A 16,936-nucleotide genomic window follows, 5' to 3' on the forward strand; every position below is an offset into this window, starting at 1 on the left:
CCATCACAGGGAGAGGTGAAGGAATGATCTGTGATGCCACCTGAGACACGACATCAGCATCAAAGCAGCGCAGCGGAAACTGCACTTGAAAAAAACTTTAAACAAGGAAAAAAGGGAAGGGAGTTATTTTTAAATAAAGACATGTTTGAAATACGACGACAGAGTCCCGTATAGGAAAAGCTGGATTAGGATCAGAAAGTCAGTGAGACTTAACCTGAACACGCGGGTTCAAATGAAACCTGCTGAGCCACAGAATGACGACGAGCTGCTACAGCCAACTGACAGTGTTGCGTTGCCATGGAAACCAGCATGCATTCAGCTGAAAATAGAGAAATATATTTTCATTCTTGGTCCTCAGTTCTTGTGAAGTGTGCTGTACACCAGATGAGTCCTGATGCTTGCAAACTGAAGATGAACCTCATCTTATTTTCTATTTATTGTTGGTACCCTTCGGGTCGCTAATGTAAAAACTCCGGCGTGGGAGGAGTTTGGAGAAGCCATGGAGAATGACTTCCGGACGGCTTCGAGGAGATTCTGGTCCACCATCCGGCAGCTCAGAAGGGAAAGCAGTGCTCCATCAACGCTGTGTACAGTGGGGATGGGGGGCTGCGTAACTCGACTCGGGACGTTGTGAGGTGGTGGAGGGAATACTTCGAAGACCTTCTCAATCCCACTGACATGTCCTCTGATGAGGAAGCAGAGTCTGGGGTAGCTGGTGCTGGCTCTCCTATCTCTCGGGCTGAGGTCGCTGAGGTGGTTAAAAAACTCCTCGGTGGCAGGGCCCCGGGGCTGGATGAGGTCCGCCCAGAGTTCCTTAAGGCTCTGGATGCTGTAGGGCTGTCTTGGCTGACACGCCTCTGCAGCATCGTGTGGACATCACGGACAGTTCCCCTGGACTGGCAGACTGGGGTGGTGGTCCCCCTCTTCAAAAAGGGGGACCTGGAGGGTGTGCTCCAACTACAGGGGGATTGCTTCAGCTGAGGGGATGTTCCCCCAGATGCATCTTTCAGGTCCTGGTTCAGGTCTTTGCTGGATTCAGATTCTGTCCATCTGCTGTAGATAGTTTTTAGTCCTGACTCTTCTTCTTTTGTCCTCCACGTGTCCAGTTTCTTCCTCCATGCTGAGGTACGCCAGGTTTCCAGCTACCAGCTGTTCAGGAATCACTTTTGTGCAACATATAAGATTCAGAGGTACAATAGAAAATACCAACAAGCAGCATCTCTGTGTGGCTTGAGGACAGGAGTCAGGATAGCTGAGCGGATGATTGGAGACCTGCTGTCACCTGTGGGGAACCTGCAACAATGCTGCCTTCAAGGGCAACAGAACCATGAAGGACATTTCTTTTTACATTGTTTTCCCTTCGGTCCTCCAGCAGAGCCTGACATGCACAAACATAAGATTAAATTCACAGACCGGAACTCACTTTATATATAATATTTACATGTATGTAGCTACTCTGTGCAATACTTCTTAATTTCTTCTTTATTTGATGTATAACAGACAGTAAAACAATCATCTTTTCATTTTATTGTGTTCTTCTGTGGCTGTAATTGCTATCTGCATAACATCTGTGATACACACATTAAATGTCAATAATGAAACTTAATCTAAACCAAAAATCCTATTTTCTGTCTTATCTTTGCCGTTTTTCATGAAAATTGGAACAAATGGTGTGTTTGCTTGGAACAAAAGTCCCATTTTCACCAGCTGCTCTAAACTTTGAGATCGTCTCATCTCTAATATAATCTGTAATTCTGGTTAATGAGCACACCGTTTCATGCCAGCATCCACTGCAGAACCTTTTAAAATTAATTCACTGTCTCCAGAGCAAAGCCACTTCCAACTAAGAAGACAGAGGCTTTTTTCATCTCTTTTATCTTTTTCTTTTTAACTTTTCCCTCAGAAATCTTCACAGGAGATACTTAAAAATAAGTCATGGTATTAATGGCTCACCCCTGAGCTTTCCCTAAAGAGATATATGTCTGCCTCCTGCTATAAAATGAAATTTAGGAATGAGGAGGATGAGGATTCACCACCCCAGTTCCCGTTCCCTGCTGAAGACAGAGGAAGATCAACTTTTATATCTCTACTCTCCTCATCACTGACGACTTCTGCTCAAAGAAAAAAAAATCAGATCATCCTGATATCTGTCTAAACACATGATGACAGCTCTTTTCAAATGTCTGCAGAAGGAAAAGAGAAGCAGCCGATTAAACAACCTTCATCAGACAAAAACTCTTTCAATAAATTACCTTCATCTTTCTTTGTGCTGCACACGGAGGCGAGTCCGCCTTCAGAACAGCCATACAAGGAGATGTAGAGAGGATTTAAACAGAGTGTTCATCCATCCATCCATCCATCCATCCATCCATTCATCCATCCATTCATCCATCCATCCATCCATTCATCCATCCATCCATTCATCTATCCATCTATCCATCCATCCATCCATCCATCCATTCATCCATCCATCCATCCATCCATCCATCCATCCATCCATTCATCCATCCATCCATTCATCCATCCATCCATCCATTCATCCATCCATCCATCCATCCATCCATCCATCCATCCATCCATCCATCCATCCATCCATCCATCATCCATCCATTCATCTATCCATCTATCCATCCATCCATCATCCATCCATTCATCCATCCATCCATCCATCCATCCATCCATCCATTCATCCATCCATCCATCCATCCATCCATCCATCCATCCATCCATCCATTCATTCATTCATCCATCCATCCATCCATCCATCCATCCATCCATCCATCCATCCATCCATCCATCCATCCATTCATTCATTCATTCATTCATCCATCCATCCATCCATCCATCCATCCATCCATCCATCCATCCATTCATCCATCCATGTTCAGAAGAGAAACCCAGATGTCCCTGACCCCAGCAATACTCTCCCGCCCCTCCTGGGGGATCCCGATACCCTCCCAGACCAGAAGGGATATATACCCCCTCCAGTGTGTCGTGGGTCTTCCCTGAGACCCCAATAGGAGGCATCCAATCAGATGTGGAGAAGCAGTTTCTCTACTCCAAGCTGCCCCAGATGCTCTTCCTGGTAAAGTCCACACAGAGCTTTTATGGGGCCACAAGCAAAGTGTAAAACTGGTTCACAGCCGGGGTTAAAACCACACTAAACAGACACTGCAATCAGGAAGGCTGAGAAGTCTGATCCCCATATAGTTGGAAGGAGGCCCCCCTTCTTAAACAAAGGGACCACCACCCTCGTCTTTTAATCCAGAGGCACTGTCCTCAATGTCAGTCCAAAAGTCATGTGCCTGAAACCCAGTATTAGACCAAAGAAACTTCCACTGTCACTATGAGATCGGATAACAATGTCTAGCCATCCTTCAGTGAAGCATGGTGGTAGTGGTGGCATGCAGCATACTTTTGGGGATTTCGATTGGGTGTAATACCTTTGTACCCCTGTTCAGCCTCTCGCAGGTCAATCTTGGTGATGGGTTTGAAGTCGACGTCCCACAGTCGGATGCAGCCGTCTCTGCCTCCTGTGGCAAAACCTTCCTCACAGGAATACATGCTGAAGATGCCAGCCTGCACACACAAACACCAAAAACCACTGTAGATTTCAATCAAAGTCACATAAGAGGTCAAAGTGACCTGTAAATAACTCTTCATCCCTGGATGGAGGTACAGGTATCAGCAGGAGACTCACCCCGTGGGCAGACTGAACTGTTCGGACCAGGTGGAGGCCTTTCCAGACGTAAATGTCTCCGTTGAGCGCCCCAGAGTATGTGAAGTCGTCTTTAGCCGACGCCACGCACAAGATGGTCTGCAAGTCACCCGTCTTCCCAAAAATCCCCCGCTTCGGAGTGAGAGCGTTGCCACACAAAACCCAGAACTGCCGACAGAAAAAGGCATGAAAATGTTAAACAGTTGAAATGTACCAATTTTGTTCTGTGTGCCGGAAAAGTTGCAAAAGTTTGAGGTGTTCTCCTCATTGTGGAACAAATATGGCTCCTCCTGCACTGGGCTGAAAGTCAATGCTGAGTCCTTCCGAAAATGTTTTTAAAAACTGCAGCTCAATGATTTATTAGAGAAGGAAATACCCCAAACATGAGCGTACTGGTCATAGCTTGGGTGGCATGGCTCAGTGGGTAGAGTGGTTGTCCTGTAGCCCCAGGGTTGTTGGTTCGATTCTGGCCCAGAGAGCTAGGGCTGGGCAATATATTGAGATATATCGAGACTTTATCAGACACAATATAGAAGGAGGGAATATCGTTTATATCGAGATAGCTTGTTTTGAGTTAAAAGCATCTTTTCTTTTGCATTTTGCACGGCTGTATTTTTGTTATGGTCGTTGAAAAGTATTTTTCATTCATTTTGTTTTAGGAACATTTAATTTAATGTAAAGATACTTTCATTTCAGTCAGCTGTTTAATGCACATGTGCTGCTGATCCTTAATAAAAGTGTATTTAGCACTGAAGGCTGTAAATTAGAACTGTCTCTTTGGTTACTTGACAAAACAATATACACCGAGATATATATCGTATATCATGATTCAGGTAAAAAATATCGAGATATAAGATTTGGTTCATATCGCCCAGCCCTACGGAGAGCTCATGTCGAGGTGTCCCTGAGCAAGACACCGAACCCCAAATTGCTCCTTTTGGGTCGTGGTTAGCCCCTTGCATGGCAGCTACCACCATCAGTGTGTGAATGTGTGTGTGAATGGGTGAATTTGACGTATTTGTAAAGCGCTGTGGATAAAAGCGCTATATAAGTACAGACCATTTACCATAGCTTGCATCTATACTGGGATATGTTTCTGGTCTTGCTTTAGAAAGGTGAGTTCAGAGTATGATATTAAATTAAACTTTGCTTCAGGTTGCAGGGGGAAGCAGTCTATGCAGGGATGCCCAGACTTTCCTATCCCCAGCCACTTCTTCACGCTCCCCATAGGGAATTCCAAGGCGTTCCCAGGTCAGCAGAGAGACGTAGTCCCTCCAGCGTGTCCTGGGTCTTCCTCTGGTGGGATGTGGATGACCAAGCTTCTCACCCTATCTCTAAGGAAGACCCCAGACACCCTGCAGAGGAAACTCCAGCTTTGTCTTTCGGTGATGCCACTTTGATCCACCTATATACCTCCTGCTCCACCCTTCTCTCACTCGTGAACAAGACCTCAAGATACTCAAACTTTTCCACTTTGGGCAAGACCTCATTCCCCACCAGGAGAGCACTCCACCCTTTTATGTCTTTGTAGGAGCTGTAAGAAAACTAGAGCAATTCCTTCTCCTTGTCTCTTTTGTGTTGAACAGTAACCCCTCGGTTGCACCAAAGGCGGAAGCATTGTGGAGGTGGAGCGGCTACGCCGAGCTTTCTGCCTGGAACCCTGTCCCATCAGGAGCGTTCCTGGTGAGACACTCTGATTGGCTAGAGCTTCTGCTTTCTCTGGAACCGAGGGCCTCTCTACCGTAAGGCCGGAAGCAGAGACTGAAGACATATTTGGAAATGTTGCTGGAGAATGCTGTAAACTCGTAATTCCAAAAGAAGATGGAAGTTTATTATATATAGTAAGATAGTAAGTTCTTGTGATTTCTCTGGTGTTTGGCGATTTATGACCAAATAAATCTGGATTTATCAATCATCGCTCCTGGATTAATGACACTACACATTTAGTAAAGACTTCAAGTGACCCCCGCCTGAAAGAAAACATCTGACAGGACTGCAGGCTGCGGAGCAGAGCTAGTTACCGGCAAGTAAACTAGCCAGCCTGCTAACAGCTGATCGCGCTGCAGTACCAGGCAATATGGGTCCGAAGAGGAGAAAGTCTGTGTCAGCTGATGAGGCTGACATTATAAGAACGCTGGACTCTCTCACAGCAGATGTCTCTACTGTTAAGTCACAGCAGGAGCGCATCTTAGAGCTGGTTGAGGATGTCAAGGCACTTCGTGTCCAAATCGAGGAGCGGGACAAGCGTCTCGCGGAACTGGAGAGCCAGCTGGCGGATCTCCAACGCAGCCAAATAGAGGAAGGAGTCAAGCATCTTACTCAACTAGAGAGACGGGTTATGGATCTTGAGCAGTACACGAGGATGAATGACGTCATCGTCACTGGGCTTCAGGTTAAACCCTGCTCGTATGCTCGGGCGGTAGCCGCTGATAGCGGCAATATGGCCACTGAGCAGGAGAACAACTCAACCGAGCAACAAGTGGTTGCCTTCTTACAATCAAAGGGCATTGCGATGAAATCCAACGATGTTGAAGCATGTCATTTATTACCAAGGAAAAATAAAAATGAAACACCTGCCATCATCATAAGGTTTGTAAATAGAAAACACAAGATTGCGCTACTAAAAGAAGGAAGGAAACTTAAAGGGACAAATGTTTACATCAATGAGCACTTGACAAAGCACAATGCAGACATTGCCAAAAAAGCGAGATATTTGAGGAAAATAAAAAAAATTCAACACACCTGGACTGCAAACTGCAAAATATTCATTAAGCTTAATGGATCACCAGAAGAAGCAAAAGTTCTGATGGTAAAAAGTGTGGAGGAACTGGACAAGTATCAATGAATCTCATCTGCAAAATGAGGTAAGAACCTCCTGCATAAACTATGGCATACATCCAAAGAAGTCAGTCATCTGCACTTAAAGACAATAGTAATATATTCCAGGAAATGAATGAGCAGGACAATGTGCAACTACAAACATTTCAATACACAGATCATACCAGACAGGATATGGAATGTGATATTGACCCAGATAACAACTTCTTCACCTCTATAAGTAATGAATGTTGTTATTATATTGACGGACAATATAATGAAATTAACAAGGATGGAAAATTATCAGTAATACATATAAATAGTTGAAGTCTTTATGCAAACTTTGCTAACATCAAGAACTTTTTAAATCAGTTCAAACAACCATTCAATATTATTGCTGTCTCAGAGACATGGTTACTGAGGAAAAAGGAGTGGACTTCGAGTTGGATGAGTATGAATTTATACACATGGATCGCAGAAACAAAGGTGGAGGAGGAGTTGGATTATTTGTGGACAAAAACTTGAAATTTAAAGTTATAGAGAACATGTCAGTGGTTATAGACAATATGCTTGAGTGTGTATCAGTGGAAATTTACAGAGAAAAAACTAAAAACTTGATTATAAGTTGCATCTACAGGTCACCAGGCTCATGTGTCGAACTGTTTAGTGACAGGATGGAAGAACTATTTGCAACTAAAACAAACAAAACTATAATAATCTGTGGGGACTTCAATACTGATTTGCTTAATGCGAAGGAACACAGAAAGACGGAAGAGTTCATCAACAAATTATACAGCATGACCTTGTACCCTAAAATCACCCGACCCACCAGGATAACATGTCATAGTGCAACACTTATTGACAATATATTTACCAACGACGTCTTCAACAGCACAACTAGTGGAATTTTAATAAGTGATATCAGTGACCATTTACCAGTATTCACAGTGTTTAATAATGACGGCAGGTCTATTGATCATGATAAACAATTAAATACAAAAGACTGAGAACAACTGAAGCAATAGAGGATTTGAAAAATGACCTAATTGCACACAACTGGAATAATGTATATAGTAATAATAATAACGTAAATGAAGCATAGGAAGAATTTATGAGAGCATTTAAATTTCTATATGACAAAAACTGTCCCTTAAAGAAAGTGAATAAAAAACTAAAAGATGTGGGTCCTCCTTGGATAACAAAGGGACTGCGTAATGCTTGTAGAAAAAAGAATTCACTCTACAGAGAATTTATAAAACAAAGAACTGAAGAGGCTGAAAATAAATATAAAAAATATAAGAACAAATTAATAAATATCCTAAGAACAGCAAAGAAAGAATACTATAAAAATCTATTAGATAATAACAAGAACAATGTTAGAGAAATATGGAAAATCCTGAACACAGTAATAAAAAAATCTTCTAGTCAGATAAGCTACCCTAAATATTTTGTTGTAAATGATACAGAAAACTACAATACGAATGATGTGGCTGATTGTTTTAATAAATTCTTTGTAAGTATCGGGCCAGAACCGGCAGAAACCATCCCTGACGCAGGACAGGATAATCCCTGTCTCGTTGATAGAAACCTAAGTTCTATGTATCTCGCTGCAGTGGAGGAAAAAGACGTCATTGAAACAGTTCTAAAATGTAAGAATAAAACTTCTGTAGATTATGATGGTATTGATATGACTGTTGTTAAGAAAGTTATCAATGGAATCTCAAAACCCCTCACATATATCTGTAATTTATCATTTCAGTCTGGTACATTTCCTAATAAAATGAAAATAGCCAAAGTAATCCCACTGTATAAATCTGGGAATAAACACCAATTTACAAACTATAGACCCGTTCACTACTTTCTCAATTCTCCAAAATTCTAGAAAAACTTTTTATAATTAGACTGGATAAATTCATAGAAAAATACAACATACTTCATGAAAATCAATATGGATTCCGGGCAAATAGAGCAACATCAATGGCAATTATAGATTCTATAGAAGATATAACAAATTCATTAGATAAAAGATTGCACACAGTGGGATTATTTTTTGATTTGATACAATTAACCATGATATTTTGTTGTATAAATTAGAGCGGTATGGGATTAGAGGTAAGGTACGTGACTGAAGAAGTTTAGCAGTATTAAATAAAGCAAAACAGAATTTAGATCATAAATCACTACATACTCTTTATTGCTCGTTAGTTCTTCCATATTTTAATTACTGTGCAGAAGTTTGGGGTAATAATTACGAAACAATAATACATCCACTATTTGTTTTCCAAAAGAAAGCCATAAGGATCATCCATGGGGTAGGTTATAGGGACCATACCAATTCATTATTTTTGCAGTCAAAATTATTAAAATTAAAAGACATTATTAATTTACAGACTATACAAATTTTATTTAAGGCAAAACACAAACTGCTACCTGCAAATATTCAAGGACTGTTTACAGAAAGGGAAGGGGGTTATCTTTTGAGAGGGAAATTTAATTATAAGGTCAAAAGGGTGAAAACAAGGAGATGTTTCTGTATTTCTGTTTGTGGAGTAAAATTGTGGAATAAGTTGAATGTGGAGCTCAAGGAATGTCCAAATTTAAAGCAATTTAAAAAAATGTTTAAAGATATTACTTTCACACAATATATGAATGAAGAAGCTTCTTTTTGAAATATGTATTTTTGTGTTGGTTTAAAATGAAATACTTGCAATGGTTGAACAATATGAAATTATTTAAATGTGTATTGTGATGTAGGACTGTAAAGTTCAGATGGAAAATTAACAGGAAGTGGAAAATATTATTTTAACTTTGGAGAAGGTGTGGGATTTAATAAGCTTTACTTCTTCCCTCCACTTTTCGAGCATGATCTTTGTTTCATTTTTCTTTTTTGTAATTGGAATTCGCATGGCTATACATGTGGTTTTGTATGTGCTCGAATTAAACTACTACTACTACTACTACTATTTTTGTGTAGAAGATGGGCAGTGATGGGTTTTTTATTTTAGATACCTATCTTTAAATTTGCCAAAAAGGAAATTCAGATTCCAATTTTTCTGGAGAATAAGATGATTATTATAAGTGAGGCTAATTTTAAGAAGAAAAGCCTTAAAGTGTATTTTTGGGGTTAATGTGCTCATTACTATTAAAGTGTGTAACCCTCCAACTGAGTTTGTTTTTCTGATTCAAAACATTTGCAGTTGCGTAATGAGTACAAAACTGTGTTGACGGGGCCTCGAACTGATCCAGGATCAGGCTGGTTCATCAGGTCAGTCCCAGGAGACTCTTCCCTCTCCTGCATGTAATTAGAGATCTTCTGAACCCTGGACATCAGAAACCAGAGCAGTTACCTTGATGTGTTTGACTCCACAGCTCACCAGGCGGTTCTGCTGAAACGGATCCCAGCAGATGTCGAAGATCTGGGAAGCAGATGGGAAGTTAGTGCACATGTGCAGCATTTATAAACACACATGCACAGGAGGAGCACGCATACCCTCACCCTGTCGGAGTGTCCGGTGGCCGTGGCCAGGATCTTCCCTCTCTTCCACTCCCAGATGCAGACTGTGTTCTTGGCATCCAGGCCAACCGACGCTAACCGCTACAGAGAGGATACAGAGAGGATCAGTCTGACAAAACACAGTGGGCCAGATTTGGAGAACAAAAGATTTGAAACAAATGTGCATCATGTTTGTGTCTTTTGCAGACGAGGTGGAAGTTGTGAACCTGCAAGGCTGAAAAATATTAATTTAATTCATAATCAATAACATGAAATATAGAAATTAAAAGAGAAAGAAGAAAGAGAGAAAAGGAGTAATTTATAAAGTGAAGGTTTTGCCTAACGTGTGCTGTGCTGGAAGGTTTGCCAACATCAGCTTGTAATGAAATGGAGTAAACAGCAGATCTGATCCTCTGAGACCAAAGACTGCTGTCAGAGGATGAAATATGACGTCTGAGAGGTGCTGAAGCAGGTGAAAGCTTCTGTTTGATAAGTGCGGCAGTTTAACGCAGACAGGACACACGTCACCACGCCGAGCTGCTGCTTTCATCTGAGGAGGAAGAAGCAGAATCTAGGAAGAGAGATGATGGACGTGCTTCTTTAAATCAAAAGATTTGATTAGATTTGGATTTACATTTGAGCAATAATTGGAACATTGAGTTGAATTTACTGCTGTTTTTACCTCTGACTGTTTAATTCAGTGGTTCTTAATCTTGTTGGAGGTACGGAACTTAGTTTCAAATGAGCATTCACCGAACCCTTTATTGAAAAATAAACTATGATTTTTTTCAGGTATACGTTTTACTGGTACACAAAATGTAGTTTGATCACCTGCAGCCAATGATGGCCAAGCGGGGCATGTCATCACGAATCATATGAGTCCGGTTAAGAACCACTGGTTTAATCCTTTAATCCCAACTCCAGAAAACATGAGGAGTCTTTATTTGGGCCTTTAACAAAATGTAAAAATACCGAAGCCGAGAGCGGTCATTATGGGCTATGATTCTTCTTTTTATCACAAGTTATCTCAATCTTCATTTTCTCATTATCTCGACATAATGAGGACCATATTCTCATGATTACAGGATCATTTATCTTGTTATTTTGAGAAAACAAACTCTGTTATCACGATAACGAAATGATTGAGGTGTGCTCAGAAATGAGTGTGTGACACCTGATTTCATGGATTAAAACAGACCCCATGACAGCTGATGGGCGGGGCTACACTCAGATGTGTAAATATGTGAATGAGTGATGGTGAAACTTAACAGTCAGACACGTCACAATTTCAGTCTTTGTCAGACTTGACAGAAGTAAAATCGGACGTATTGATCAGTGATGGATGTTCCTCCATCTGACGTTACGGTCCGTTGCTGTACTGAGGCGTCCCAGTACAGAACAGCTGTCCTTCAGACACAGACTGCTGCATCCAAAGCAGAATGAAGGAGGTCTGTGATTCTCTCAGTAGACCACAAACAAACACAATAAAATCTAAAATATAATTTATTATTGTACAAACTTAATGTATCTTATTTTTATAACTCTCATATATTAACAAGTCGGTTTCTTGGGGGAACCTGTGTGGAGTTTGTATGTTCTTCCCGTGTATGCATGGGTTCTGTGATGGACCAGGAGCAGCTCCAGCCACCTTGCAACTCTGTCTGCATTTGAAAAGGAGCTGTTCCTTTCAAAATATGGCTCATTTTATTTATTTATTTTAGAATTTAATCAGGCATAACTCATTTTTATAATCAGTGGTAGCAACATGTAGTCTTTTGGTGGGAATTATTCTCAAATATTGGTCATAATTTGATTCTGCTTGTGTGTTCATTATAAGCATTCTATAAGCTGGCTCCATATCTCCATCCCTCAGGCAGCACAGTGAGATCATTATTTAGTTACCTCACCAAAACACTTGTGTTGTGGCACAACAAAAACTAAAAAGGGTACAATTAACATCCATGCAAAACAACTTCAAAATTGTATGTACAAGAACATTTTAGTAGTGGAAAATAAAATAAAATAAAATAAAATAAAATAAAATAAAATAAAATAAAATAAAATAAAATAAAATAAAATTAAATACAACCTGAAAATATATAGGAATAATAAATAAAAATAAATGTGTACATACATAAAATCTACTATGCATATGGGGGCAGCTGCCTAAGCAGGGAAACCCAGACTGCCCTCTCCCCGGCCACATTCACCAGCTCATCCGGGGGGATCCCGAGGCGTTCCCAGGCCAGCCGAGAGATTTAGTCCCTCCAGCGTGCCCTGGGTCTCCTCCAGGAGGCATCCTGCCCGAGCCACCTCATCTGGCTCCTCTCGATGTGGAGGAGCTGCGACTCTACTCTGAGCCCCTCCTGGATCACCGAGCTTCTCACCCTATCTCTAAGGGAGAGCCCGGCCACCCTGTGGAGAAAACTCATTTCAGCCGCTTGTATTCACAAGCTTGTTCTTTCGGTCACTACACACAGCTGGTGACCATAGGTGAGGATAGGAAAGTAGATTGACCATTAAATCAAGAGCTTTGTCTTTTGGCTCAGCGCCCTCTTCTGCCTGTCGATCTCCCGCTCCATCCTTCCCTCTCTCGTGAACAAGACCCCCGAGATACATCCACTTAGGGTAGGACCTCATTCCCAACATGAAGAAACCTTTTCAACCCTTTTCCAGCAGAGGACCATGGGCTCAGATTTGGAGGTGCTCATCCCAGAGACTTTCACTTTTTTTTTTAAGACGAAGCCAACAGGACCACATCATCCGCAAAGAGCAGAGACCCAACCCTGAGGCCACCAAACCAGATCCCCTCAACACCTCGGCTGTGCCTAGAAATTCTGTCCATAATCGGTGACAAAGGGCAGCCTTGGCGGAGTCCAACCCGCACTGGAAACCATTCTGATTTACTGCCAGCAATGTGGACCAAGCTCTGAAGTCTCACAGGCCAAAAAGGCCCGATAGGACTCTTTCTTCAGCTTCACGTTATACCTCATTGCTGGTGTCCACTGACGAGTTTTGGGATTTCCGCCACGACAGGCACCAATGACCTTACGGCCACAGCCTAAGTTGGGCGCCTCAACAAAAGAGGCACAGAACACAGCCCACTCAGACTCAATGTCCCCCACCTCACCCGGGACATGGTTGAAGCTCTGCCGGAGATGGGAGTTGAAGCTCTTTCTGACAGGGGACTCCGCCAGACGTTCCCAGCAGACCCTCACAACACACTTGGGTCTGCCAGGCCTGACCAACATCCTCCCCCACGATCTGAGCCAACTCACCACCAGGCGGTGATCAGTTAACAGCTCCGGCCGCAAGTCCGATGATACGACTACAAATTTGATCAAAAAACTGCAGCCTAGAGTGTCCTGGTGCCAAGTGCACATGTGGACACTCTTATGCCTGAACATGGTCTCACTGTCATTGCCAACATGAGCATTGAAGTTCCCCAGCAGAATGAAGGAATCCCCTGAAGTGCTCTCCAGCACCCCTTCCAAGTCCCACAAAAGGGTGGACACTCAGAACTGTTGTTTGGTGCATAAGCACAAACAACACTCAGGACCCATCCCCCCACCTGAAGGCGGAGGGAGGCTACTCTCTCATCCACCGGGGGAAACCCCATTGCACAGGTGCCTAGTTGTGGGGCAATGAGCATGCCCACACCTGCCCAGCCCTTCTTGAGGACAGTGGTTCCAGAGCTCAAGCCGTGCGTGAACTATTAATTTTTCAAATAGTTTTTTAGGTACAAATGATGTAATGATGGCTAAATCACAGGGTAAATCATAAAGATTAACAGACAGTGGTGAGTCTCTTCTGTTACTCTTTGTGTTCCTTAAATGAAAACTAAACCTTTTCTGATGTGGATGGTGTCTTCGTTTCCATCTCATCAAACAACGCCCTGAATGGGGGTCTGGCACCACAAGGGGGTGTACTGGGGCATTGCTTCCTGGAATGAAATGCAACGAGAAAATCAAATTTACCAATTGGAATATGTACTGTATTTTTCACCATTTTAACATTTTATTTAAAAATCCAAATTATATTTAAATATTTATACGTCACAAATAACATCCACTGATTGTTTGGTGCAGGCCAACTACCAAGTTTTATGTCACTGGACTGGTTAAATTTGGATCTTAAAAAACTAGCTCCATTTCTTGACTTTTTGGCTAAGACTGTGGATGACCCACTGATACAGACCCCAGTCATCTCCAGGCTAGTGATAACACTCGTTCATTGGGATGCCCTTGGTAAGGAGGTGCCAGCGCACCCAAAACTCAGACAGCACTCTGCCGGTACCCTGCCAGCACTCAGCCAGCACTCTGCCGGTACCCTGCCAGCACTCAGCCAGCACTCTGCCGGTACCCTGCCAGCACTCAGCCAGCACTCTGCCGGTACCCTGCCAGCACTCAGCCAGCACTCTGCCGGTACCCTGCCAGCACTCAGCCAGCACTCTGCCGGTACCCTGCCAGCACTCAGCCAGCACACTACCAGTTTAAAAAAAAATTGCTGCGCAATAATGACTGTAATTTTTCGCATCTGGTAGAGTGGGAGAAACTGACTTGAGTATTCCATTCAAACTGATTCTGTTTTTTGCCATCCATGCAGAAAGTATGGAGCAAGTGATGGTGTATTCACTATGTTTGGCTTTAACAACTGGAAGCATGCTACAGATGAGACAAATGGTTTTAGCAGACACGCTAATAGCAAAGGACATCAGACATGCATGTCTCTATGGAAAGAAGGAGAGCTATGGCGTTCAACACACTGAAAACTGCCTGTATGTGTCAGCGATTATCAACATGACTGAATTTCTTGTTTAAAATGAACTGCGTTGAGAGAATCAATAGATTCAGCTGTTTATTTTATTTGGTGGTTGTTGAAAATACATGTGCATCTAATGTTTGGAAATAGTGCCTCTAAACTCAAGCTCAGAATAGACCAACTGCTGTGCAGTAGTATGTGATGGTATGTCTTTGAAGTTTAGCATTTTTCTGGAAAATAAATTCTCCTTTGATCAATTTGCAGCATAAGTTTTTTAAACTTCTAAACATTTTAATGGACCCCCCCCCCAGCTGCTGCATCATATTCAAATGTTTCAGGATCAGAAAAATACTTTTCACTTGAGTTCAACGTCATCATAAATCAGCTGCACCCAGAGCCTGCATGCACACACGATTTATTATTCAGCTGGATTTATGATTACTTGATTGATTCTGGGTTTGTTTTGATTTACCTCGAGCTGTTCAGTCATGAGAAGGAAAGTCAGCGCCAGAAGAAAATACAGATGACACAGCAGCAAGGATTGTTTGGAGCTACATCACAGCTCAGCAGCATTTAGTTGCATTTCATCAGACGATGTAAAAACTTCAGATTTAAGCGACAGGAACAGAATGAAAAATATTCATCCTGTTTAAGGTGACCAACATGCTGCAGAGAACCATAGCAATGACTTTACAACCTGCTGAAAGCCAACCTGACTGAGTATGATCCAGATTTTGGTCTCATCTCATCAGATATGATGATGATGACGATGATGATGATGCCAGCTTGTTTGGAGACATTTGCAGCAGCTGAAGTGAATCACAGCTTAGTCACTAAGATGAAATGAAGCATTCAGGGGAGGGAAGAAGGCTGGCCACACAACAATGACTTAAATCTGCAAACATTTACACTCCCCATCCACCTGTTCAACTTCCTGTTAACACACATATCCAACCAGCCAATCACACGGCAGCATGGAGTCATGTAGACGTGGTGAAGACGACTTGATGAAATTCAAGCTGAGCATCAGAATGAGGAAGAAAGAGGATTTAAGAGACTTTGAATGTTGCATGGTTGTAGGTCTGAGTATTTACTGGGATTTCCACCCACAACCATCTCCAGGGTTTCCAGAGATGGTCTGAAGAAGAGAAAACATCCAGAGCAGCAGTTGTCTGGACCAGGATGCAGCAGAAGACACACCGGGTGCCTCCTGCCAGCTAAGAACAGGAAACTGAGGCTACAATTCACACACACTCACCAACACTGGACAATAGAAGATGGAGAAATGTTGCTGGTCTGATGAGTCTCCATTTCAGCTCCACATTCAAATGCTCGGCTCAGAATCTGCTGGAAACATCATGAAAACATGGATCCATCCTGCCTTGGATCAACGCTTCAGGCTGCTGCTGGTGTAATGGTGGGGGGAGATTTTCTTGGTCCACTTTGGGCCCCTTAGTACCAACGTGGTCTGGTTTAACCAGCACAGCCTACCTGAGTATTGTTGCTGACCATGTCCATCCCTTTATGACCACAGTGGAGCATCTTCTGATGCTACTTCCAGCAGGATAATGCACCATGTCACAAAGCTCAGATCATCTCCACCTGCTTTCTAGAACATGACGATGAGTTCACTGGACTCCAACGGCCTCCACAGCCACCAGATCTCAGTCCAGTAGAGCAGCTTTGGGATGTGGTGGAACGGGAGATTCTCATCATGGATGCAGCCGACAAACCTGCAGCAACTGTGTGATGCTGTCATGTCAATATGGAGAAAACCTCTGAGGAAGGTTTCCACCACCTGCTTCATCTATCACACCAGGGTTAAAAAGGTCCGACCTGGTGCTATAGGTCAGTGTTTCTGAATTCTGGTCCTCAGGACCCCCTGCCCTGCATGTTTCAGATGTTTCCAACCTTCATGTGTTAAAGTTTGGAAACATCTAAAACCAAAAGGTCCGGAGTTGCTGATCCCTGTTTTAAAACCTAAATTCATATTAAATGTTTATAACTGTTTATGTTTCTCATATTTGTATTTATGTATGTAATTTATGCATAAATACACACATCTACATCTGTATTAGACCCTGCTCATCAGCCCCACTTTTAAAAGTTCAGCTAAAAGCTTTTTTTCTTTTATCTTTAACTTTTCA

General features: G+C 42.4%; 1 protein-coding gene across 3 annotated transcripts in view; it reads right to left on the reverse strand.

Annotated features, from left to right (window-relative positions):
- LOC121655562 (echinoderm microtubule-associated protein-like 6) overlaps positions 1–16,936 on the reverse strand; it is a 100,967-nt gene that overhangs the window by 58,872 nt on the left and 25,159 nt on the right. For all 3 annotated transcript variants that reach the window (XM_042010310.1, XM_042010309.1, XM_042010311.1), the window contains exons 3-6: positions 10,032–10,130; positions 9,883–9,951; positions 3,701–3,886; positions 3,444–3,579 (exon numbers count right to left, since the gene is read on the reverse strand). In XM_042010310.1, coding sequence (XP_041866244.1) covers positions 3,444–3,579; positions 3,701–3,886; positions 9,883–9,951; positions 10,032–10,130 — 490 coding nt within the window. The remainder of the gene's footprint in view (positions 1–3,443; positions 3,580–3,700; positions 3,887–9,882; positions 9,952–10,031; positions 10,131–16,936) is intronic.

This window comes from Melanotaenia boesemani, chromosome 16, assembly GCF_017639745.1.
Source record: "Melanotaenia boesemani isolate fMelBoe1 chromosome 16, fMelBoe1.pri, whole genome shotgun sequence".
Taxonomy (NCBI): Eukaryota; Metazoa; Chordata; class Actinopteri; order Atheriniformes; family Melanotaeniidae; genus Melanotaenia; species Melanotaenia boesemani.